At 39.7% G+C, this 26,323-nt stretch overlaps 2 protein-coding genes across 3 annotated transcripts in view; one reads left to right on the forward strand and one right to left on the reverse strand.

Moving 5' to 3' along the window:
• Window positions 1-26,323, reverse strand: part of LOC309401894 (uncharacterized protein) — a 395,822-nt gene that overhangs the window by 298,666 nt on the left and 70,833 nt on the right. The window lies entirely within an intron of this gene.
• Window positions 1,732-21,050, forward strand: ACBD4 (acyl-CoA binding domain containing 4). Of its 2 annotated transcripts, none has more exons than XM_081932150.1 (11): window positions 1,732-1,861; window positions 5,817-5,904; window positions 7,363-7,483; window positions 8,496-8,580; window positions 9,579-9,699; window positions 12,268-12,369; window positions 13,259-13,359; window positions 16,314-16,389; window positions 18,204-18,421; window positions 19,888-19,941; window positions 20,378-21,050. In XM_081932150.1, the coding sequence occupies exons 2-11, from the start codon at window positions 5,823-5,825 to the stop codon at window positions 20,486-20,488; spliced, it is 1,071 nt and encodes a 356-aa protein (XP_081788276.1). In that variant the 5' UTR covers window positions 1,732-1,861; window positions 5,817-5,822; the 3' UTR covers window positions 20,489-21,050. The 2 variants fall into 2 exon arrangements, with proteins under 2 accessions (XP_081788276.1, XP_081788275.1); XM_081932149.1 differs by lacking the exon at window positions 1,732-1,861 and adding an exon at window positions 2,135-2,349 and having other exon boundaries at window positions 9,567-9,699.

Consider the following 26,323-nt stretch of genomic DNA (forward strand, 5'->3'; position numbering starts at 1 on the left):
CCTGACTACTAAAAGCTAACCCTTGCTCTTTTCCAGTAGTTTGAGGGCTACCACCCACACTGGAAGGTCTGTTGGTTGTCCACATCGGAGTCATGTTGAGTTATTATCATAAAGTGTTCTAAATTGATTTTTTTTTAACAGGATAATTCACCATTGCTTTCCCGAATCCTCTCCATTTATCCAGGCTTGAATACAGTTGATTAATCATACAATCACATAACAGTAGATTAATATGTCTGGATTAATAAAAGATGAAAAGTCATTTTAAATCATTTTAAAAACTAAAATACAATCAATTAAACATAAAAAATATTTTACAAAACTGGCACTGAGTAGTCCATGGGTTTCTGTTCCGTGATTTCTATGTTGTATCTTCAATGCATATCTTACAAAGGCAATAAAATCAAAGCCAATAGAGTGCAGTTTTTGGACAACAGCTCACACAGTCTCTCTCTTGACTTTGTATCTCCTTTTAAGTATCCTCATTGATACTATTTCCCAGTGGTGAGATTTTAAATTTTTTACTACTGGTTCTGTGGGCGTGGCTTGGCAGGCGTGGCATGGTGGGTGTGGCGTGGCTTGATCTCGGGAAGCAGAAAATAGACGGGGGCAAGGCTAGTCAGAGGTGGTATTTACTGGTTCTCCGAACTACTCAAAATTTCTGCTACCATCTCTGCAGAACTGGTCAGAACCTGCTGAATTACCACTCTTGCCCAGTTATTAATAAAGATACTAAAATTTTAATGCAGCTGCCATTGCAAGGTTGCAAACTACAAATAGTAGAAAAAGGATACAGAACACTAGCCCTTCTCTGCCATTTAGTAATCTTCTGAAATTTTACAGCCAAGATGAGGTGGCCCCAAAGTTCAATTTTTTCTATTTTACCTGACATAATATACAAATAAAATCCTCAAATATACATAATATACAAATATATTATACATAATATACAAATAAAATCCCAAAAACCTTAACCTAAGACTGTCTACTGTTGACCTCATCCCATTCCTAAGAGGTCTGTAAGGGGCGTGCATAAGCACACAATTGTGCCTCCTGTCCCTGCCCTACTATCCCCAATTATTGGTACCCATTTCATTCATGCTCATGTTTATTCTTATACCTATTATCTTGTAAATGATTGACAAACCAAATAAATAAAAATAAATAAATAAATAAATAAATAAATAAAATTTGCTTGGTATTCAGCATAAAATTACAATATATCCAACTTGGTAACGCTTCCACCATGCCTTTTTTGCTAAGCAAAATAAACCAATACTTTTCATTCAGATGAATAAATAAGATGAATAGTGATTCCATGTGATTTTTACACTCTCTTGCTGTGACCTTCAGGCTCTTCTTTTCAACTCACATTGACAAGTGCTGAAGAAACTCCCTACACCTTTATCTTACAAGAAATTCAAGAAATTCCAGTTACTTTACAAGAAACACTCAGGAAACCATATCTGCATGTGTGCATTTAGAATGAACCCAAGAGCTGACTTATTAAACGGAGAAAAATAAGCTCTTTCCCAGGAGGAGGCGCTGGCAGGCACATTTTACAGGTAAAGCTATGGAGGTGCGAAACAAAACACACGGGGAGGCACAAGATAATAAAGAGAGGTATGTAGCAACAAGACGGGGGAATCTGCTTCTGTTGATTGGCCGAGGTGACAGGCGTAACCTTCTTGGCTGTGCAATGATTTGCTGAATCTCGCTTCACCGTGATACGGACGATTATGGGCGGGACTCAGAAGGTCAAAATTGAAACAGCTGCTATTGCAATGAACAAGAAGTTGACAAACGCGATGTGCAGGCACAGAGGGAAGTGAGCACAGCACTTTGTGCAGCCGACTACGAGGTAGGGCTGGTGAAGGGATATCCATGTCATAATTGTTGGAAGGAAAAAAGGGGATCATCGCTGAGCAGCGGATTTAGGTTCACGTGACAGACATTAGATGCCGGCGATATAGTCCTTTCGGTAAGCCGACGTCCTTTCGGTAATAATCTTTGCGGCAGGAAGACGGAAAAAGGACGGAAGTAAAGCCCCGGGCATCCACGTTGACCCAGAAACAAAGAAATCATCAAATGCAATTACAGAACGGGACTGCAGGCCTGCCGATGCTCAAGGATCAGAAGAGGGCGGTGGAAATTTGTGATCAGGATTCACATAAGAATGCTTAGATTTTAAAATGCAGGCAGAGGCATTTTATGAAATTATCATAGGAATAACAAACGTTGCTGAATAAATCGACATTTGGGAGGAATGGAGATAGGAAATCAGATCCTTGTTTTGGAATGCTTGGGGAGACAACACTTATAGTTGCTACAGATGTTCATCTGACTTAGGTAGAAAGCATTTCAGTCAGCATTGTATCAGGAGGTTGGGAATGTCTTACAAGAGAAAGATGGAAGAGGATGTCAAAGTTAATACCCAAAGCACTGGAACATAGGTTGCATCGATAAGACAAGGGGCAACATATTAGCTCTGAAAACAGAAATCATGTCATGTGACTGCAGTGCTTGGCATAGAATATGACTGAATGTAATACTCTATTGGCATTGTCTGAATGATCTAGTTGAGGAAATGGCATCTCTTGGCATCAATGGAGTAGGTACTCTAATGTAAACTTCAGGATTTCCTGCAGAAAAATGTATGGCAGACAATGGTCAATAGCTCTTTAGCAATGTGGTTAAATATCACATTCAGTAAAAGATAGGCTGTGTCCCATTGCCAGTGGCTGGGGGATATGAAAAAGCTAATACACACCTGCCCCTTTTGTTTGTTTTTCAGCTGATATTTGGTTGATCAATTAGAGAAACACAATCTGGGACTTGAAAGGGTTTTGGTCTGTTCTAGGAAGTTCTTATCTTTCTAAATGCTGGCTTCCAGATAGGCTGGCTGGAGAATTCTGGGAATTGAAGTTCACCAGTCTTAAAGTTGCCAGGTTTAGGGACCTCTGACCTAGACTAATAGAATAAATAAAAGTTAGGAAAAACTGGCTATCACTACCCATCCCTTTTGTTTTCAAGTTATAGTCTTAGATTTGTTTGTTTTTTGGGAAAAAAACCTGAACTCTGGATACTACAGATAATTCTCAACTTATAACAGTTCATTTAGTGTCTGTTCAAAGTTACAACAATGCTGAAAAAAGTGTCTGATTACTGTTTTTCACACTTACGACCATTACAGCATCCCCATGTCACGTGATCAAAATTCAGATTGGCAACTGATTCATATTTATGACAATTGTAGTGTCCCAGAGTCATTTTCAACCTTCTGATAAGCAGTTAATGGGAAGCCAGACTCACTTAACAGCCATGTTACTAACTTAACTGCAGTAATTGACTTAACAACTGTGCCAGAAAAGGTCATAAAATGAGGCAAAATTCACTTAACAATTGTCTCACTTTAGCAACATAAATGTTGGGCTCCATTTTGGTCATATATCAAGGGCTCTCTGTAAAGCAAAACTACCTGGCTGTCAAGACCTAATTATTTTTGCTTCTGAACTTCAATTGAAAGTTATGATGACGATGGTATGACACTAGTTTTGCATGCCTGCCTGCCTGGGCATGCTTCCCAAAATCTTTATTTGTAGATTGCAATATAGAGTCTTGAAACTGATTAGATAAGAGTTGCACTTAAGGCTGACTGGGAAAATAAGCTCTAAATTCAGGCCCGGCAATGAAACAAAGTGAAGCTAAAATTCCGTCAGTGTAACAACTGATTCTCAAGTCCTGCAAAGCTCCACAGATCATGAAACTGGAGCTTTGCTCATCTAAGGTAGAAGAACCTGGCGTTCTTGGTATGTGTCAGTGCTCAATCAGAGAAAGTGGCACATGGGGAAGATTCTTAAGAGAATCTCTCCCTGCCTAAGATCTAGATCTCACAGTAAGATATGCATTTTAGAATTAGGTGTTTCCAGATGTGATTTTTTTGCAACAATCGCTCCACGTTGGTCACAGAATTTAGTGACATGGAGACTTATTTTTCTTTAACCTTCCAGTTTACTTCACACTTCAAAAAAAAATTTTTTTTCTGTAATTGCAGAAAATATGATAAGGAGGGAAATAGAGGTGGTATTCAGCACGTTCTGGCCAGTTCTGAAGAACCGGTAATGGAAATTTTGAGTAGTTTGGAGAACCGGTAAATATAACCTCTTACTGGCTCCGCCCCCATTTATTATCTGCCTCCCAGTCCCAGATGATTGGGAAGAAATGGGGATTTTGCAGTAAGCTTCCCCTGGAGTGGGGTGGGAATGGGGATTTTACAGTATCCTTCTCCTGCCAAGCCAGCCAAGTCACGCCGACAGAACTGGTAGTAAAAATTTTTGAATCCCACCACTGGCAGGAAAGATAGGATAGCTGCACATGTCTTTTGATTGGTAATGCTAAGAACCCCTATCTGGAATCATCATTAGGAATAAGAGATTGAATTGCAGCTCAGTCAAGAATTTGGAAGTTAATTTAGCCGTATATCTATGGACGTTTACCTCTCCTATATAACTAAGACTTTATGGACTAACTTCTCCAATTGTCTTATAAATACTCTTTGTAAACACATTTTTCTGTATAAATACCGATTATTCATTTTAACTAACAAAGTTAGTTACAGTAATCAGGATCTTGGGGAAAGCATAGCTCTCTAATGGGATCTTGCTGTAACTCATAAGTCACTGAGCAGGAGAAAAACTTTGGAAGAAAAACCTTCTTTCTACCACTTCTTTCTCAAATCAAATCAAATCAAATCAAATTTTATTTGATTAGCCGCACCCTCTCCAGAAGGACTCGGGGCGGCGTACAATTAAAACACATAAAAATATACAAATATAAACAATACATAAACATATACATATGCATGTGCATGGAGGAGGTAGACGAATGAATAAAATAGCATTAAAATTTCGATTTAAAATCCCTCAATTACAATACAAAATACACAATTAAAAAACCCGTCAGGAGCGATATGATAAAACTATGGTTGAGCCAGGCCAGCTACTTGGAAGAGGTGGGTCTTGAGCTTTACGCGGAAGGAGCGGAGGTCAGAGGTGGTCCTGATATCAGGGGGGAGGTCATTCCACAGGGCTGGGCCCATCACAGAGAAGGCTCTGCTCCTAGGCGTCGCCCCCCGACACTGTCTGGTGGACGGCACCTGGAGAAGTCCCTCTCTGTGTGAGCGAATTGGTCGCAGGGATGTATGGGGCAAGATACGATCCCGCAAGTAACTAGGTCCTGAGCCATGGAGCGCTTTGAAGATCATTATCAAAACCTTGAAACGCACCCGATAGACCACAGGAAGCCAGTGCAGCTCGCGCAGGAGAGGTGTCACATGGGAGTACCTTGTACTCCCCATAATCACCCGTGCGGCCACATTCTGGACCAACTGAAGTCTCCGAGTGCATCTCAAGGGAAGCCCCATGTAGAGAGCATTGCAGTAGTCGAGGCGAGACGTCACCAGCGCATGAGTGACTGTGCGTAAGGCATCCCGGTCCAATAGGGGGCGCAATTGGCGCACCAGGCAAACCTGGTGGAACGCCCCCCTTGCCACGGCTGTCACATGGTCATCCATGGACAGCCGGGTATCTAGGAGGACGCCCAAATTGCGCGCCCGCTCCATGGGGGCTAGTTGTACGCCCCCAATGGCCAGAGATGGAAGTAACTGGTTGAACGGGGGGCCGGAACCCACAGCCTTACATCGCGTCCTCCTCCTTTCTACCACTCATCTTCTTTCTACCACTTCACTCATCTCTATACCCTTTACCCCTGGAGTCTGCATGCTCCAAGTTTCAACCTCTTTTTAAAAATCTGACTAGGTACCAATGGGGTTGAAGACAGAAGAAGCGAATTGCCAGACACAGTTTGAAGCAGCTCTTCAGGTCATTCAAGGCTTGCCCAGGAATGGTAAGAATCTCTTTGAGGATCTTCTCAGGTTACTTAGCTCACCTAGAAGGGCTGGCACCAAATGCAAAAGTCATCAGGCTTCTCCGAACAGCCACAAAGAATAAGAAGCCAGATTTCGAAATTCAGAAAAAAAAAGTTAAAACTGTTATTTTCCCCAGTTTGAGCAGTATATCTTGATGCAGAATTCTACAGGTTTTTTTCATTCTTTACATACAGCACTCAACTTGGTAGAAGAATTTAAACAATAATGGCTATTGGTTAATATTCAAAAAGAGCAACCGCATAGCAACCTCTGATTTAGCTTGAGTGACTAGGCTAGTGATGGCGAACCTTTTTCGCCTCGGCTATCACACGCACTCAAGTGCCCACCCTCATAACTTAATGCCCCCCCTCACCTCCAGGGACTGCACATTTTTGTGCAAGGCTTCCCTGCCACTTCCTGCTCTGGCTGCTTCCCCTTAGCTAATACCCAGTAAGGGGAGAGGTTGCTCTGCCACAAATGGGCAGAGACCAGAGTGGGGGATGCTCAAGTGCATCAAAAAACCTTCCCATATCATTCTCCTGTGTAAAGATTGGTCCCTTTTTACTCAGGCAGGTGTGTGTCTGGTTGCTAAATCCACCCCACCCCCAGCCCCCACCATCAAAGAGGATCCTGGGCACTACAGTCAATAGACAAATGAGGAAGGGAGCTGCTAGCATGGGGGAAAGACAAGCAGCAAAGAAAGAATTGGATTCCAGCGATCAGGCAGAATCCCCTTTAATAGCACGGGGGGGGGGGGGGAACAGAGCAGCCAGCAAAAGGGAAAGAAGCCCCTTTTCTTCTTTCCTTGCCGCTTGTCTTTCCCCTGTGCAGGCAGATCTCTCCTCATTTCCAGTTTGCGTTGGGCTGTTTTTGGCCCTTTGGAGGCTTCAGGGAATCCTCCAGAGAGTGAGGAACCACCAAAAATCAGGCACTGGAGCTGACAGGGCAACGCCTCATGTGCCCTCAGAAATGGCCCCACATGACACCTATGGCATGCGTGCCATAGGTCGCCATCACAGGACTAGGCTGATGTGTTTATATATTGACACCTATTGCCTCCTTATGAAACGTTCCAAAGGAAAAAAATATGTGAACTTAGATTCAATTGTTTTATTTTCAGTATTGAACTATGACTGGAGACAGATTGGTGTCAGGCACAATCAACCAGAATAACCGATTCAATAGATATTTTGTTGTTCATCTATTACAAAAATCTCACCAGACTCATGGGTGAGCAGGTATAGACCTAACTGGTTTGACCTCAGATATTTCTTCCCCCAAATAGACTCTACATTGGAACGACTCTTTACTCCCCTTAGAGGTGCCCCTCCCCTTCAGCCAGTGGTTCCACCACAATTGGGAACCTTAAAAATGAAATCCTGCCATCAAATACCTCTTCCCATGTAGGGTCCTGAACATGTTCTCCATTTCCTCAGGTTCCTATCGGCCTTCTTATGAAGAAATGCTACGTTTTTATGGTTACTACAAGCAAGCAACAATGGGTCAATGCCAGATCCCAAGGCCAGGATTTTGGGATCCTATTGGCAGATATAAATGGTAAGAAATCCAGTGACAAATTCTCCCAGTTCTAAATGAAACATTGTCTTTTCTGAGGTTTTGTTTGAGCTAAGTGATTTTGTTAGAATCCAGCCTCTGATGCTATTTCAATGCTAGAGTAGGCACAATATCTGCAAACTAATGGACATACATAAGCTTACCCAATTAATATTGTTCAATTTCACTGGATCCAGTACAAAACTGCTACTTTTGATCTATAAAGTCCTATAGATTTGGAGAGTGAAAAAGTTGATGTGCTGTCTGTATCAGCCGATAAACTAATTGCAGAAAAGTGCTGCTTTGTTTCATCCTCTGCAAAGAAATTAGAATTATGACAACAAGAAACAGGGCTTTCTTTGAAGCTGCCCATTTGGAACAGCATTATTTATAGAACAGGACAAAATAGGTGGGGATGGCATCACCCCAAAAGTCCCACCTCTTTGACATCGGCACATATACAAAAAGTGGGACTTTATTCCCAAGATGCAACTGTCATATTATCTATTTTGACACTGCCTCTCTCCCAAATTCCACTAATTTTGACTATAGACTAGAAGAGCTAAAAGGCTTCTTTTGGAGTTTCTCTCCTAATTCTATAATTTTGATACTGTTATCATTGTCATTTGCTATTTTTTAACTGAATTGGATCCAGGCTTAATCTTGATAACAATTCATTATTAATCTAAATCATATCAATGTCTATTAGAACTGCTTGCAGAGCCAATCCTTTTTTAAATTTGTTTTAAATGCAGTCCTCCGCTTGAAATGTTCAACCTGGACTGTAAATATTTTTAAGTATTCATGAAATTGGGATAAAGAGAATATGATTCATAGCACACACAAACTAATAACCAGTCATCCCTGAGTGATTAACCCTAATGCTCCCACATAAGAAATCCTTAAGAAAGAACCATTATGAGAAATTCTGAATTTCGAACTAGTTCAACCTATGGCAGGTTTTCCTTTAATGAAGCTCTTGCCCAAGATAAGAGATATTTTGGGGTTTTGGCAGGGATGCCTGGAAAAGCTTGGGAACAATGACCAAAGAGGAAGCCATGGCTGCTTATATTATGGAAATGAAGAAGGCAGCCCAGAAGGTAAATGGTGCAAAATATTAATATCGGTTGGTTGGGCTTTGGATGAGATTGTTGTGGGAACTCCTTATAGTGAGGAATGTCACTGTAAGTGGGCTGCTAAAAGATGCAAAGGGGAGAAGACAAAAAAGAAACGACAGGAAACTCAGCTTGAATTTATGTTTAAGGACTTAAAATTCATACAGCTAAGTTTATATGATATATTTTATTTGGTAATGTTCTAACTATATGCTAACTACAAACATGCTAATTATTATAGCGTAATAGCTATAACCCTGTTTCCCTGAAAATAAAAACTATTCTACAAATAAGCCTTAGCACAGTGATGGAGAACCTTTTAGAAACCGAGTGCCCAAACTGCACACACGCATGCCCAGACTGAAAGGGTTAGGGTTGAATGTGCGCGTACGCAGACATGCACACATGCATGCGCATGCATGCACGCATGTGCGGCAGAGACCCAAAGACCAGCTGGCTAGCAGGAGATGAGGCATCCCAACAACGGCAGCGTGGCAAGAGGTAAGATCTTTTTCTTTCGTGAGCTTCTGTTTTGTCGTTAGCAGGGAAAGAGAAGCTCACAAAAGAAACACCACGGAGATACATACATACATATACATACACACACTCCTGCATGAGTGTCATTCTGACTTCGCATTCAAGACATTCTACTTAGAAAAATTCATTGCTTCTTTTTCCCTACTTCAAAGATAAGTCGTTGTCTGGCCAATTTAGTGAAATATAACTAATTCTAAAAATATTTAAATGGAAAACAAGCAGGGAGAGAACATCCCAGTTAGGTACCCATCTATGAGCTGGAATGCTTTTATTGAGTGCAAGTAGAAATCCTGCTATTATTCTTTTATGAAAATCAAGAAGGCATCTCAGGAGCCTCCCAGTAGGTCATTTCAACAATGCAATCACTGCAACTACTTCCAGATCTCTCATGGGGACCCAGGGAATGGTGTTGTACCACCTGGGATCACTTCTAGACTTTCTGGCAGGTCATCAATACTGTGCCGATGGACAAATCTTCAGAGGATATGTTTGCATACTTTGAACCCCTCTATGAAGTGATCCATGATATGCCCAGACCGCCCGAATCCTTCTTCAAGAAAAAATCAGGTATGCTTGTGGGTAGCAAAAGCAGGTTGAGAGGGAGGCATTTGGGATACTTTCACCAGCAGCTGTGATTAGATAGCTATACTCTTTTCAATTCAAGATTTACAACTTAAACTTTAAAGTAATCTTACTCTCTCCTTTCTTCTTGGCTCCTTGACTTCTCCTGTGTGAAGTCACTTTGCTGGTGCTTTCATGTAATTTAGTTCACAGAGTATTTTCTTCTTGGGAATTTAAAGATCTTGATAGACACGTTTGGTTATGGAAGATTGGTCCTCTAGGCCAGGGAGTTTCAACTAGATGGTTGTTTTTTCCTTGTTGCCTCCCAAGCCCTAATCTTAGATTCTTTGACCTATTTCCAAATCAGTTCAGAGTGGAGCAATCAAACCTGCTTTGGCCTGTTTGGGACTTTGGCGCAGGAAGCAGCCATCAAAAGATCTACAGAGCAGCTTGGGATCAGTAGGCTTAAAAAGAAATTTGGCCTGTCCCCAACTCTTAACCTCTTTCTGCAGTAATGAACAAAAACCACTCAATGGCTAGGTTAATAACACATTTTGCAGGTTAGTTAAAGACCTAGCAGGTATTCAATCAAAACATACAATATTATATTTGGTTAGGATTAACTGTGGTTAATATTTTGTAGCTGAACAATACAAATCAAGCTTGTTTGGCTTATGATTCAGGGTATTGTGTGAACCCAGAAAAGTAGATAATCTGGTTTTTAAAAAGTTGTGTGAATATAGCCAATGATGACTTCCCTAATGTATAGTTCAAGCTAAAATAGGATGAATAATTCATGCCTCACTGTGCAACACTGCAAACTGATTTGGGGATAAATTCATGGGGTCCTTAACAAAGGGTTCTCTGCTGTCCAGTGGGCTTGGCTGCAGTTTATATTCAGCAGTGTAGCAGCAGACAATTAAAAGTGAAGAGCTAACATTCCCCAAAGTGAAATAACTTTGGAGACATTGTGGGTAAAATAAAGTAGCAGTTTGCCTATCTGGCTTTCAAGAACCTGTGAGATGGTGAGCTTGCCAGGGTGCCAGGACTGTGAAGGTGCTTAGGTGTGATCTTTTCCCATGCTAAGTTTGAATGCCATTTGTATTAGCAAAATACAAGAAAACTGCCCAATCAAATTGGCTGCATGGCTTGGCACTATATGTTCTCTGCCTTTGAGTGGCATCTGATATAGGCCATCTGAGCTATTCATAGGAGTGGCTCCCTGCTACGCCTCTATTTTGGTCTAAATATAAAAGCAGCTACTATGTTGTTTCTGTTTATATTGTTGGTAGCTCAGCAAGTGTCTTTGAGCAATTCACCTTCTCTAACGTAATCCAAATCACAGAATGGTTATGGGGAAAATTGAATGATTACAAATTTGAGTTCCTTGAAGGCAGAATATAAATCAAATAACTAAAATAAAGATCCTCAAACCCAGTAAATAGCGTATCTCAAAAGACTCCCATGAGTACAGATCCAGTTTTTCCAAAGCCTAATTTCTTTTTTGGGTAGAAATACATTTGTTTATTAAAAATTTCACTGTAATTTTGCCAAACAATTGAGAAGAGAGCAGTAGAAGCAATTTCTCATTTTAGTTATATCCTTTTTGTTTCCTTAAATTACTGAGGGAAGAGTGAAAGTCTTCATTTAGCTCAGTGGATGGTCTTTTCTGGAGTCACTCTTTTTTATGTATTCTAAAAGCTTTTCTGCTAAAATAAGGCAGCCAGTGTGGAAACATTGGGTAAAGCATTAAATTCAACTATAGACACACATAAGATGATTTTGATTTTTGTAATTCTTTCAGTCTAACCTATTTCTTAACTTCATTGTAAGAAGAAAATTAGGAGAAGGGAGTTCTGTGCATTCTAACCTCAGCTCCTGAATGAAAAGTGTGATAGGCGTCTCCAACCATTTTTAGGAACTTTCTTTTCCAAGTATTAAAGAAGACATGAAAAGATCTTTACAGCCAAGATGCTGTTTCTGCCCAAACTCTTCCATACTGTGAGAGTAGTTAAAGAGCTCTTTGCTTGCTCTGTTCTGTGACTACTCCCCTCTCTGCTAATCATCCATTTTAAATCAGGAGATTGTCTTGGAATTCCAGAGACCTGGAAACAGTCATACCCAGTTTGGATATTATTTGCCTTGTGGCCATTAACTTCAATAAATAATACTCTTGTGCTTAAATTAAATTAAAGCATGGTATGAAACAAGGCTATGCAAATCATTTGGCAAGAACTGGATTGGTTCCTCAAAGCTTCCAAGGCATCATATATGATCAAAGACTTGGCACAAGTTGTTGTGGCTGTCTTAAAGTTTTTGGGCATGTGTGTTTAGATTTGAAATCCATCCTTGCTGAGGTCCCTAAAATCAGCCATGTCAACCATTCAAGGAGCTGGAGAGCGTATTGTCTTATGCAGCAAAGCACTTCATTGAATCATTTCTACAGACTAATAACAAAACTAGACCTAATCCCAAATCTAACTCTAATACCAAAGATGTAGTGCTGATAGGGGAAAACTAACGCACCCCAGGCTTTTAATGATGAACATTGAAAAACATTATATTATTTTGCAGTTAATCCAGATTCGGAGACTGCGTCTTTGCAAAACAGTTCATTAGATGGACATGCTGAAATCTGTCCAAATCAACCAGTACATGAAGAGTGGAAGCAAGCAGGCAAGTGCATCTATAATGGGGGAATATTTGTACCCAGTGTATACATATATTCCCAGTAGATAATGTGCATTCCTTTCACTTTATGTTGAATAATGCAGTCATTTTTACTGTAGGATCATCGTTATAGAGTGAAGCTACTCCATGTCAGACAGATTTTGCCTTCACTGCAAGCATTCACCCCTAAGAGGAAATTATATTTGCATAATTAGAAGAGCTGGTAGCCTGCTTCCTGCTCCTTATGAATTCAGTCATTAAGAACTAAGTGTGTAGGGAGAGGGTAAAGTTACTTCCTTCTTCATAAGATGTCTTTTAAAATAACCAAAGCTAAAATTTGTTGACATTTCCATTGTGAGAAAGAGATAGCTGATTTGAAGAAGGTGGCTCTTTCCTTCTTCCTCCTCATCCTTCCACTTTCTAAAAACTAATGTCATAAATTAGAAATCAGCCTATTGGCTTATTGATGCCCATCTTGATTCTTGGATCTTAATGTGCTGTATATAATTTAAGTAATTGGATCAAATCAGACCTCTGTGTATTATTTTCCTTCTCTTTTGTAAATCAGATAAGATACCTAGGCAATTCAGATTTATTTTTCTTTATAGAATGTATATCCACTGCAATTACCAGACTCTCATGGATCTGACATTTTGTAAAGCCAATTTAAATAATATGCCCACAAAAACAGTTTTAAACATTTAAAACTTTAGTAAGGCACTAAAGCGCCCCTTATTGGTCCTAATTTATGGGGAAAGACATAACACCTGACATCTGGATGTTCAGATTTTGTAAGATATAATCACTTGCACATGTATTCACAACCACACATATCTGTTCTGTTTTTTCTTATTCTACTTTATTATTTTTATTCTGAGCCATTCTTCTCTTGCAGGATCTGGCCTCACCAACAAAGCTCTAAAGAGCAGCCAGGTGACAAATGATTCAGAGAATGAGGTGTTCTGTGATACCATAGAACAGGTGGAGCCTCACCAGGTGATGAAATGATACAAGGAATGGAAATGAAAAGAGAAGGAGGCGGCTTAAACTAAAAACTCTGCCTTTAAACACAGCCAAATGGTCTATGCTAAAATGCTGCCATCCAGTACATAAGTTGCTAGAAAAGTATGCCATCGTAAATTGGGTTGATAACTATTCTGCTTCAGTAACAAAGGTAGTGGTTGGTAGTTGGTGGTATTCTGGATATTTGAATTTTTTAAAAAGCACTTGGCGGATTCTTCTGTTTTGTTTCCCCTTCCACCAAGCATTCTCATGAGATGGGCAACTGTATAAATTTGATAAGTAAATAAGTAAACAGCTCAGGCACAGAGATGGCCCATGCTGCTTGTCAGTTTGTCTAGCACCTTTCTGAAAGAGTGCTAAATCCATGTAAAAAATAATCCAGCTGCCAAATTACAGAAGCCACAGATGAAACAGGAAGGAGCCATCAATAATAAGCAAACTCCATCTCAGCTACTGCTGCCATCAAGTGGCCATGGCCAGCAGCTCCTAGAAGTGGCCTATTCAGTGGGTAAAATGGCACTACCACAACATCAAAATTACCTTTTGCCAGAAAGAGTGAACTTATAATGCTTCACTTGTTGAAGGGTTCTGACAAGCCTTGGCTTAAAAAAAACAAGTCTATCCCTCTTCCAGAAGAATGTTAAATTTGTGTTTATAAATTTATACGTACCAAGAGTCTCTCTAAGACTTCACAAGTGCTTCAGAGAGCCCCCAGCAGGCATTACATGGGCATTGCAAGGCCTTTGTGTGTCCTGCAGCCCAAGCAATAATGGCTTTGGAGGGTAATATCCAGGGGCAAGAAGGAAGTGGATATACCTCCATGAACCTAAAGAAGACAGTAGAAGCTCTGCAGATCCCATTCCTGATTGCACCAGTAATCATATCACTGATGGATCATATCCACAGCAAAAATTGTGTCAGCAAAAGAGGAAAAATGTTTTAAAACTAGAACAATTAAAGCAGCGGTTCTCAAATAGTGGGGCGTGCCCCCCCCAGGCTCCGTAAAGGGGGGCGCGAAGGCTCCCTTTCCATCTGGGTGCAACGGTGGCGAAGGCGTGGGCGAGGCATAATATATCCCGCCTGGAAGTGGCAGCACTTCGGACTGTGGATTTTCATTGGAGCCGCGGGCTGGAGCTGTGCAAGAAGCCTGCTTGGGCGGGGGTGGGAGGGAGGGAAGCATGGGACCGCCCGTCTTCGCCACCGCGTAGCTCGCCTCCCCGCCAGCAGCTCCACCGCCAGCATTCCGTCTGGAAGCGGAAGCGCAACAGCCGCTGTTGGGGAAGGGACAAAGGGGCGGCGGTCGCCCGATCTTGCCACCGCCACCCCTTCGCCCCTGGTAACGGCGACTGTTGTGCTGCTGCTTCCAGCTGGGATGCTGGAGGAGCTGCTGGCAGGGAGGGAGGGAAGAAGGGGAGGAAAGAGTAAGGATAGACAAGCAAGAGGGAAGGAAAGAAAGCAGGAGGGCAGAAGGGAGGTGGAAGGAAGGAAAGAAAAGCAGACACGCCGGAGGGAAAGAGGAAAGAAGGCAAGCAGGCAGGAAGGAGGCAGAAGGAAGGAGGGAAGAATGGAACTGGAAGGGAGGCAGGGAAGGAGGGAGGGAGAAAGGAAGGATAGGAGGATAGGGAAAGAGGAAAGAAGGCAGGCAGGCAGAAGGGAGGGAGGTGCAAGGAAGGAAGGAAGCATAGATAAGCAGGAGGGAAAGAAGGCAGGCAGGCAGGGGGAAAGAGGAAGGAGGGAACTGGAAGGGAGGCAGGAAGGAAGTGAAGGAGGAAGGGAGGGTGGAAGGAAGGATAGACAAGTAAGAGGGAAAGAGGAAAGAAAGAATGTGACTACGGTGGGAGACGAGGAAAGACCGGTGTGCTATGTTATGCAGAGGTGTACTTATAACAATTTTATAGACAAATGATACTATTTACAGTCGCGTGGGGGGGGGGGCGAAATGTTTTCTTCTTCCTAGGGGGGGCATGACAGAAAATAATTGAGAAGCACTGAATTAAAGGCAGCTTTAAGTTGTTGATATGAAGGAAATAAAGATTATGAACACACAGCATAAAAATGGTCACTGAACCAAGGCTGTAGTCTGGTTAGGAAACCATGAGGAAAAGTCCTCTGAGTAGAGTATCCTGATCCTACACTGACAAATTTAATTGTTTAGGGAGGTTGCAATAGATTATATTCTGTTCTCCCATTGTCAGTTTTGCTATATCTAATCATTTACCGGTATATCACAGAACTAATTTTGCTGTGATCAGATTCTTTTCAAAGAATCTTTTAATCAGCTCATGGTCCTAAGCCATGTTTATCTAAAGATCCACCTTTTAAGGACATGTAATGAGTGACTTGTGTAATTTGAGCTGTTCAATCAAACTAAAGCAAAGTTCCTTTCTAGATACATGAATTTAGGTAAAATAAAACGTGCAACAGTCTCAAAGGTGGGTTATTTGTTAGTACATTAAGGCTTGCAAGATCTGAACAGATGGACTGAGACAAAACCACTTGGTTGTTTAATTTTCACTTACACACATATAAACTGTGAGAAGTAAACTTTCAAAACCTATTAGAAATAACAATAGGGAGATAAAAGGCATCTCATGTTTGGCTTTTAGCATTTTGTCATTAAAAAAACTGGGTTACAAGTTTATTCCCCCTACAGCATTGCTAAGGAGAGCCAATCATCCCACTTGAACACTTGGCCTTTCAGGCACCCAGATACAGTAGCTCTAGGACTATATTATGACTTTCCTCCCCACGGAATAACATTTGTAATCCCTTAAGGCACTTTGTAAGGTTTCCAAAAGAAAACTAGGTAGTTTCCTAACAATTAATCTTCATTTTAATTTGAATTGGAGAGGGGAACACTGTAGTAATTAAAGTGGCAAAAAAAAAAGATTCTAAAGGTCTAGTTTTTACTTTTTCTTTCTCCATAGGCCAGAAGGCTATCAGCCAAACAAAGCTTTCCCTTGAGCAACCCTCCCAGGAATCAAGCTACAGAGAAAACAGGATGTAAGTTTTAGAGTATCCTTAGCTGGAGAAGTAAGATAAATAGAAGGGACACCTAATCTTTTGCTTCAGAAAGAAAGCACAGAGACAGGCCTAGGACATGCCTATAGGTGTTGTGGCTCATGCATTTGGCATCAAAATCCTATGTTTCATCCACGAGTGCAAACAGGTCTGAAAAAGAATTAATTTGCTTTCATTCTGAAGTAATGAGGGCAAAGATAAAATGTGCAAGTTTGGCAGAGAATGTATGTTTTTACTACTAAAAGGACATCCACAATATATATTCTGTTGTGTTTCCATTGTAGAAATAATCCTTGAGAGAAAAGATGAGAACAAAAGGAAATAGGGTTAGATATTGAATTGGGCAGCCATAAAAGTCAGTTTTCAGACGGAGTGAGGTACAAATGAGAGATGTTGTAGAATTCTGGCCAGTTATTTTACCACATATTTCAGCTAGAGCCAACCAGGAATATGACCAACATCTATTACCCACTTCCATTTACACATTAATCAGTGGAAAAAAGAGGGAAATTATGCGAAGGCTAAGACCATTTGGAACTAGAACTGAATCTCACAAGCTGTATTAAAACATGATGAGAGCAGAGTTTGGAGCTTGAATGAATCACTATGTGAAAGTCCTTTTCCATTCAGTATCACTCCTATAGACAGATATACACAAGTTTTCCTTCCTGATTTGATAATTTACTACAAGGAGCATTTTATTTGAAAAATGTAATGAAAATATGCCTTTCCAATCTAGGATCTTTTGTTTAAAGAAAGGGTGGGAAACATGCAACAGTAATTCCATTCCCAAGCTAAATTGCAAGTTTTACTCACCAGGGGTTGATAATCATATCCTGTGTTCTTATTCTACTTCTTGATGGACTCATCTGATTCTTGTAGCAATAATATCTTCCAATCTTCCTTCCATAGATATTTTAGGACAATACCTTCCACAATTTTCAGTCAGCAGAACATTCAAAGCACCTAGACAATACAGTTAGGGAAAAGCATAGTAGAAAAATTACTACTCAAAACAGGCATGTTGTATTCCAGCTTCCAAAATCTATTCTAGGCCATTTGTAAACTGAACACCAGAACAAAATAGCAGCTAGATATCAACCACGAGTCCCTTTTGGGAGAGGGGGCGGTCTAGAAGTGCTAATTAAATTAAATTAAATTAAATTAAAAATTACCTCCTGGAGGAAATGTAGCATTGTTCAAGAAGCTGGAGAAGGTGGTTTTTTGGAGCACAATATAAAAAGCCTAAATACAGGTATCCATCAGTGTGATTGGGCTGCCTTATATAGGTTCAACTGATAATGCAGAGATATCCTTTCTTACCTTGGTTATGTTGGGGGATTCTCCTGCTCAGCTCAAGTCTTGACCTTGTGGAAGATTAATTAGTAACATATTAGTGTAGATTTAGCTGGTCACTACTCTTCCCTTCAATTTTTTGTCACTCTCCCCTTGCCTTGTTTTTATTGATTGACCTGTTGTTTGATTAGCTTAAAGCATTAGGGACTGTGAACAATGTTTCCTTTATTTTCATAGCTTCCAAACAAGATTTGGCTCTGCCCTTTTCAGTGGAATATATGAACTTGTCATTAGTTTTGATACATTGGAATCCCTTATATTTAAGCTATCCACCCTATTTTGCAAGAATAAAACCATGTAAGCCTCCTAAATCTTATTCTGCGCCTTCCCATCTAATTCTGACACACAGGGATAGATATGGTATCCAGGCAGATTTAAATTCTTCATTTAAAATAGCGAGGTCTCGTTATCTATCCATTTTATTTTATTTTTTGCTACAGCTTCAATGGATCTTTCGGGTTCATCTCATCTTATACACCTGCAGACTGGCCCACCTGAGATCAGCCAAAACCCTGAAGCCACCAGGGAGAGCCAGATAAATGTCTTGACCCAGAAGGACATGACCTTGAAGGTGATGAGCACCATTCAAGCTTTGCAGCAGGATATGAAAAAAGTGATGGAAAGACTCAAATATTTGGAATCATGGGCAGCTTTGCAGGTATATTGCTTCCTCTAGTAGCTGACTAGCATGTTGGTTTATAAAAGTACAAACCACTGCTGAGCTCAGAAAGCTCTAAAAGCAACACATAAAAAATGAATATGTGGGAGACCAGTTGCAAATCAAAAGTCTTGGAGTTCTTGCGTAGAGATTTTGAAAACTGCAGCTCTACTAGTTCAACCCTAACCCTGTTTGGTGGAAATAGGGTGAAGAGAGGGAGGGGAGTAACAAAAGGAAGTGTGGGGAGAATGACGGGGAAAATTTAAGAATTACAATTTTAGAACTGTAAGCACGGATTACTCCATAACAAATTCTTTATAAACTAATTCAGCCTTAAAAGAGCAATAGGGTGCTATTGTGCTGAAGGGCTGCCCACATTAAAGGTAAAGGTAAAGATTCCCCTTGCATATATGTTCTAGTCATTCCCAATTCTAGGGGGCAGTGCTCATCTCTGTTTCAAAGCTGAAGAGCCAGCACTGTCTGGAGACGTCTCCGTGGTCATGTGGCCGGCATGACTAAATGCCGAAGACGCACAGAACACTGTTACCTTCCCACCAAGATGGGATATTGGTTGCACCAAGACTGCCCACATTCCATTAGCTTATTATGATAAAGTCCTAAACTACAGTAGAATCAAAATGCAAATAGAAGATCCTAACTTTCCTCCAGTACTGTAGTGCATTTATTCACATGCTGGAACTCTTTATATCTTCATCAGTACAAGCAGTCCACTGCTCATATATTAAGATCTTTAGAAAAGAATCTGATATGTATCAAAGCTGTATCTATTGCTATGGAGGAAAGTGAGCAAGATCCTTTTAGCTGGGTGAATTCACTTTCCATGGAGCTTTTTCAAGCTGACTTGTATAGGGCCACAGTGGTTTAGCTATAGCTGCTGAATTCTGCTTTGTATTATTATTCTGTTTTGTCTTCAATATACTTCTGAATCCTCACCTTAAGTCCACATTAAAGCCACTGCATCTATTTTTATTTATTTCTGTCATACCTAGCCCCCACTCTTCTCCAGGTTTTATTGATGTATCTGTACTGTTATGATCATTGTTATTTTATAACCCTACTGACTATATGGATAAATTGATAATGGTCTTATTTCACACTAACTAGCAGTGGGAAAATCTGTTAAGAGAAGAAAGCAGGTGTTTCCGTAAAAAAACACAAAATCTATTTAAAACAAATACAAAAAACGAAAAGGCATCTGCCGTAGTTCACGTTTACATAAATGGGTATAGGCAAGAGTTGTAAAATTACATAAAATGTCAGGGATTCTGATCTTAAAAACATTGTTAAAAAATGTACATGTATCTCTCATTTCCCAACCATGTATAAAGTTACCCCCAATTATTCTGATATCTGAAATACACTTTCAACAAAATTGCTTAGAAAATAAAATGAGAGAGGAGTGGTGTTCTAGTTGTTACATCCATCTTGATTTTTCTGTCTTTCAGCCTCATACGTCCATGTTGAGACCTTGTCCTCCATCCAAAGTACCTGATACAAAGGTATAGTGACTCATGATGGGAAATTTTCCAAATACATTTATACAAGCATGTATCTAGATGTACCAGACAATTGGCTGCTAATTCTGAGAGGAGTGCAGCCTTAAATGAGAAATATAGACAGCAATAGTAGTAAGGCACAAGACTCCTCTAAACTTATGTCAAAATGTTTTCTGTTAGTATTAACATATTTACTCCTCCCCTTCCACACCATCAATTCCCATTAAGCAGTAAGAATATTTGATTATTTGATTAATGAATACAACTTCAAAAATAGTTACTTTCACTTATTAATAATTTTTATCTGAATCTTAATCTGAGAAATATTAAATGGATTGGAGAAAGCAGATCTCCTTTGTTTGGAATTTCTGGAATCCAGGAAGGTTAACAAGCACTTCCAATTTTTTCTTCAGTCTCTGCCATTTTCTCTCTCTCACAGGACCTGCCAAGTTGGCCTGTACATCTGTCTCCTCATACCTGGCTTTTCTTGCTGGCTTGGCCCTTTGTTGTCCAGTGGCTACTTTGGTACTTCCAGAGACAGAAGCGATAAATTCCTTATTGTCATTTAATAATAGTAAGGGAGCAAAACTTCCTGGAAATGCCTTAAAAGTTGGGTTTGAACTTCAAACATTGGACTCCTAACATTTCCCATGCTTTTTCATATTTATCAATCTATCTTGCTACAATCCTGTGGTTCAAAGTGAAAGATACTTTGATTTTCTACAACTAAATGTAAACTAAAGATAAAGGTGAGTATAAAGGAAAATTTAAGTACAGAGTCCTTATTCCATCAGCATGAAGAAAGGTGCAAAAGGAAAATGATGCTTTGACAGTATATCCCAATAAGCCAATGGACTTTAACTTTGTGGTGGTTTTCTAAAAAAGGAATCTTTAACTCTGCTTTGATTCTGAAATTGAATGGCATGGGAATGATAAACAAACTTTTAACTAGTCCAGGAAAGGAACATTTCTGCTACCAGCTCCCCAATATGTAAGGAGCAATGAATGTGGCAATGTCTTTTTTTGTCCCAGACAAAAAATCATTACAGCTTAAAACTATAAACTAAATTATAGCTGTGAAAAATAGTTTCATATTAAATTGTGGTGTCTTTCTTTGTCTATAACACCTACTTTTTCAAAAACAAAACAAAACCCTGGTTAAAAAAATAATTCCTAAGAAGAGATTTCTGTTCATTTGCCTGTGTTTCCTCTTTCAACCAAGGGATCAAAAATTGGGAATACTGGTCAGGCTGTCAGTTCAAGGGCCTAATGTGAGCATTGTGCTATTGAAATGATCACATAATGGAGGGAGTCTTCCACATTTGCTACTATCAGGTACTTACCAGTGATTCTAGAAACAAGAGATTGGCAACTTGACATGGTAATGACTAATCTCATACCTCAATTTAAAATCAGAGGCCAGAGAATCCCTCTGAGAATTTTGGAAGCAATGCATATAGTTAACATAAAAATATCGGCATCCAGTTCTGAGGATTACAAGAAGATTGCCGACAAAATGAAATATATTCAGAAAGACACTTATAACAACACCAGAAAGTGAGAGATCCAATCAAATCCAGTAAGGGAAATCTGAAGGAGTTACTTGGTATATCTCGCCCAAAGAAGAAAATATTTAAAAGCTCATATAGCCAAAGAAACATAATTATCATACGTTGCTCAAGAGGATTGGACCTGTACCAACTATTTCAAATTATAAGAAAAGATTCTGAATAAATATCAGGAGCTAAGTACAGCATTGTACAAGTAGCCTCCCCACTCCATTTCAAAAAAATTCTACATGCCACTCTCATCTCCAGAGATTATCTCAGTTTTCTGAATAGTAAATCTGAGTTGAATTGTTTTGTTTGTAACTCATAGTTTACAGCAGTGGAGGGCCACAAGTGTTCTTGTGATGCAAGCTGCCTCTGTTCTCTTTTTTCAGCCCCTAGAATACATTTTCCCTGTGATGACCAAAAGAGTGATACTTTAAAGCTCACAAAAATAGTATTATTTCTAAAATACTATAACTGGTTGTTTTTTTTTAATGATCCCAATCTGGAAAAAAAGTGGAAAAACCTCAATCTTATAATATGTTTCCAATGTTATATGTTGTTAAATCAATCACCTCGGGTTTATGGTTTAGCATGTGGGTTAACCCAACTATTATAGTTAACCATTTTTGGCTTAGAAAATAATTAGTTGATTTTTTTATGGCTTGGGAGCTGCATTTTTAGTTGTTAATATTTCAGGAATATTAACAACCACATATCACAGAGATGTTTGGCACTAATATATCAAAATGGGCAGAACTGAAATGTTTTGCTCTTCTATGCAAGTTTCAAATAGATTTCAACTACAATATGTGATATAAAGCTTAGCAGTAACAAAAGATACAAAGGCTGTGCTCTCAAAAATCAATCTTTTGTGAATATATTTCAGCAATATGATATTTGGGCAGCTCACCACTAATTTCCAGACATTTGCAAACCCAGTTCAAGTGTATAATCATGCGTGGCCCTTGCAATCTGATTCTCCAATAAACTTGCAGAAAATGGTTTGGAATGTTTTCATAAATTAGTCATCTACAAATTGAAGGTGTGGTGACAATGAACAAATAAATATGAGCAATGCCATTGCCACTGATTAAAGTCAAATAGAAAATGAGCACATGTTTTTTTTTACATTTAAGTACATACAACATGGGTACTACCATTGGGTAGGCATCCAGGTGTATGTGCTCTCCCTTTGTATCCATCAGACTTCCTACCATTTCTGACTTTAAAAAAATAGAAACATCTTTTAAAATAAAACTAATTAGCATTCTACAAAACAAAGGAGTACCTGTCTCCAGTAATAACTTTCTTTTTAACAATATCCCTAGGCAAATAGGTCGTCTTATAAATAAAATAAAATGGAAGAAAGGGACACAGCTGAAAAAGTATGGAACATTCTGAGAAACTAGAATACAGGTAGTCCTCGAGTTATGAAAGTAATGGAGTCTGCCCATTCCATTCGTAACCCAAGGAGTCAAGGGAGTAAATCTCGTACTTTGAATGTGATCACTCCCTCTTTTCACCCACACATTTGCTATTTGAATGCGCAGTTCATTAAGTGTACATGAGGTATTTCAGGTGGGGAAGGCCATGGGGGGGGGCCTATTGATTGAACAGGCCACCTGCTTAAGACTACCCAAAATCTCTCTGACTCATTGAAATACTCCATGCTCTTCATAATTGCTTTCCCCTTCCATCCAACCTGCCACGCTGGGGTCACTTACCATGCATGCTATCTCCTCCCTAGGCTCTCAGCCGCACCCATCCCTCCAGAGCTCAATTTTGGGCTATGAAGTGCTGGATGAAGCCTGCACATGCCAAAACCAAGCTCCGGAGGGGTGCTTCCGCCCTTCTGGAGCTCTGTTTCAGGCTGCAAAGTGCTAGGCAAGGCCTGCCCATGCCAAAACGGAGCTTCAGAGGGGTGTGCTTGCCCCTTCAGAGTTATGTTTTAGGCTGAAAAGTGCCAGATAAGGTCTACAAACACCATAATGAAGCTGCAGTGCTCTGTTTTGGGCTGCAAAGGCTTTTTGCAAAGATGGCAAAAGGCTTTGGAAACTGAGGGAAAGCTTCAGACCTTCCATCCATTTGCAAAGCCTTTTCCTGCAGATCTCGTTCAATTGCAGTGAACAGAGGCCTAATGTACCATTAGACCACAAGAAATCAATAGCATGAGATCTTGAGCTAGAGATCTTGTATGATCTTGTAGTACTTCAGGTCTCCATTCTCTGCATACTCACCAAAGACCTGACGTACCAAAACAGGTGAAGAAAGTGAAAGATCTCTAGATCTTCGTAAGGTGAGTACAGTATCCACAGCCTAGTGCCTATGAAAACCCGCTGTATGGAGTGGGTGAGGGGAATAGGCAGAGGTTCTGCAGTTGTTGGTAAGGATGAACAACTGCTGTGGTGCTGCAACATTCATAGTTTCGGGACTAGGGGGTGCTTATTGCATAACTTCAAACATTCGCTAAGGGAATGTTCATAACCTGGGGATTATCTGTAGTTAATTGCAATCATATGCATACATTGCAACCTGATAGGATGAAAGCAGTGACAGACTGGTTTTCTTCTACATAGGTAGGCTCTTTCAACAAGTGTTCTCTGCTCACTCTGGGCAGATAGCCTTGTTGCTTAACTCTGGTCTGTGGTCCATATAAACATTTTACTGGCATATCAAAAATGTTATCTTATAAATACAAAAGATTTTTGAGTACAACTATTTTTTTGAGAGTGCTGCAGCATGCTATTGGAACCTAGATGTGCTCTTATCCCCCAAGTGTTGTCTACTCCTGGAATAAACATATGCTAATATCTTATTATGAACTGGGAAGAAGAAGGGAGTTCATAGAAGAAAAACTGGTGACCTGCCTCTCTCTAAAAAAAATATTTAGGCAGGTCTCACCATTTACTATTTCTCACTGGACAAGCAGGAGAGTTGGAACAGGAAGTAATCTGTAGTAAATATAATATTTATATTAAAGAGCCAGTTTGATGTAATAGTTAAGATACCAGCTAGAAACTGGGGGACCATGAGTTCCAGTTCCATCTAAGACACATGCCAGCTGACGTTAGGCCAGTCACACTCTCAGCCCTAGGAAGAAGGCAAAGTAAACCATTTCTGAAAATTACCACGAAGACTACAAGGACTAGTCTGGACAATTACCAGAGGTCAACTCTGACACACACTCACACATATATGCCTAATGTAAGAAGTCAGCAGATAAGAAGATCCTCAACCCAGTTCCTAAAGCATTTGGTTTGGTTGGCAACTGTATTTTTAACTTAAAAGTGCATTTTCCTAAAGTTCATCCCAGATCTACAGTTTATAAATTAAATTTTTGGCTGTGATCCAGCCTTTTAGAGTGGCAAACAACAAATTCTTACTCCCACTTAATTATTTCCTGATCATCCTGCAGAATTTTCTCTCTGATAAAAGGCCTAGGTAATTTGAGAAAACAATAAAAGTTATATTTTGCTCAAGTCAGAGAATTCAAGTGTTTTAATATGAATATAGATGCATCCCAAAGCTTAGGGTAAAATTGCTACTGTAACTAAAACAATATAATTTGTTTATTTTAGCCAACAATATAAAACAATATTCATCACTATTCTTTTGTGGAATAAATTTTGTAAGGTGCCCTGGAAATATTTAAAAATTAATCCATAAAGTAATTATTAAACTAATTAATACTGAGGTGTAATTTTCAATAGTCAAAATATTGGTAATTAACATATGCAACATACTGAACCTAAAGGGCCTACATGTTACTGCAGACTTTGGGGAAGACTGTATGTCTATGTGGGCTTTGCAATCACATTTACTTTTGGTTGCCAAATGCATAGGACCTCTTTCAATAGAGGTTGAGCTATTCCATGAAAGGGTAAAAATCAGGTTGGTTTAATCTTAATGAGTTATGGCCTGTGAGGCCCCATGAACAAAAAAAAAGATATAGAATTACTTCTGAGCAGTTTCCTTTATGTTCCTCAACTATAGACATAAATCTATAAGAACGTTTGCAGCAACTGGTATGTTTAGTTTAATAGAAAGAAGGACTAGGGGAGACATGATAGCAGTGTTCCAATATCTCAGAGGTTGCCACAAAGAAGAGGGAGTCAAACTATTTTCCAAGGCACCTGAGGGTAGAACAAGAAGCAATGGGTGGAAACTAATCAAGGAGAGAAGCAACTTAGAACTGAGGAGAAATTTCCTGACAGTTAGAACAATTAATCAGTGGAATAGCTTGCCTCCAGAAGTTGTGAATGCCCCAACACTGGAAGTCTTTAAGAAGATGTTGTATAGCCATTTGTCTGAAACAGTATAGGGTTTCCTGCCTAGGCAGGGGGTTGGACTAGAAGACCTCCAAAGTCCCTTCCAACTCTGCTATTATATTGTATTGTATTGTATCTTACTAAACTAAGGCAATTATTTGCATTACTATAGATATACTCTGAGAATGACTTGGGAAGTACCTTAATTCTCTTCTTCCTGACCAAACTATCTAAACTTTGCTGTCTCTTTGTTCTCTGAAATGCAGCCCCCCTTTTATGGGAATCCAGATTATATGCCTCACATAGCCAAATTTAGTCATAGTTAGAGCATCTCTATCAATGGAAGTTAGTCGTTAGATTATTTTTTTAAGACCCAAATCAAATAATCTATCTCCTACTATATTCTGCTCATGACTATCTTCAGAAATTTTAACAAAGTACATTGCATAGGTATCTAGAACCACCTTGCTACATAGACATTAAAAATGTGTGCTAATTTATGGAATTTCACATCTTTCCCTATGCTAAATTGTATTTTTGCACATGGGTTGTTGCTGCTGGCTA

The sequence above is a fragment of the Natrix helvetica genome (genome assembly GCF_964273705.1).
Source record: "Natrix helvetica genome assembly, chromosome: Z".
In the NCBI taxonomy this organism is placed as follows: Eukaryota; Metazoa; Chordata; class Lepidosauria; order Squamata; family Natricidae; genus Natrix; species Natrix helvetica.

Bases quoted from the DNA above. Each gene is read 5' to 3' on its own strand.
- ACBD4 (XM_081932149.1), top strand. From the start codon at position 5,823: ATGGGGTTGAAGACAGAAGAAGCGAATTGCCAGACACAGTTTGAAGCA. The intron at 7,484-8,495 runs GTAAGAAATCCA...GGGTTTTGGCAG, and splicing joins CCTATTGGCAGATATAAATG to GGATGCCTGGAAAAGCTTGG. The intron at 19,942-20,377 runs GTATAGTGACTC...TCTCTCTCACAG, and splicing joins CCAAAGTACCTGATACAAAG to GACCTGCCAAGTTGGCCTGT.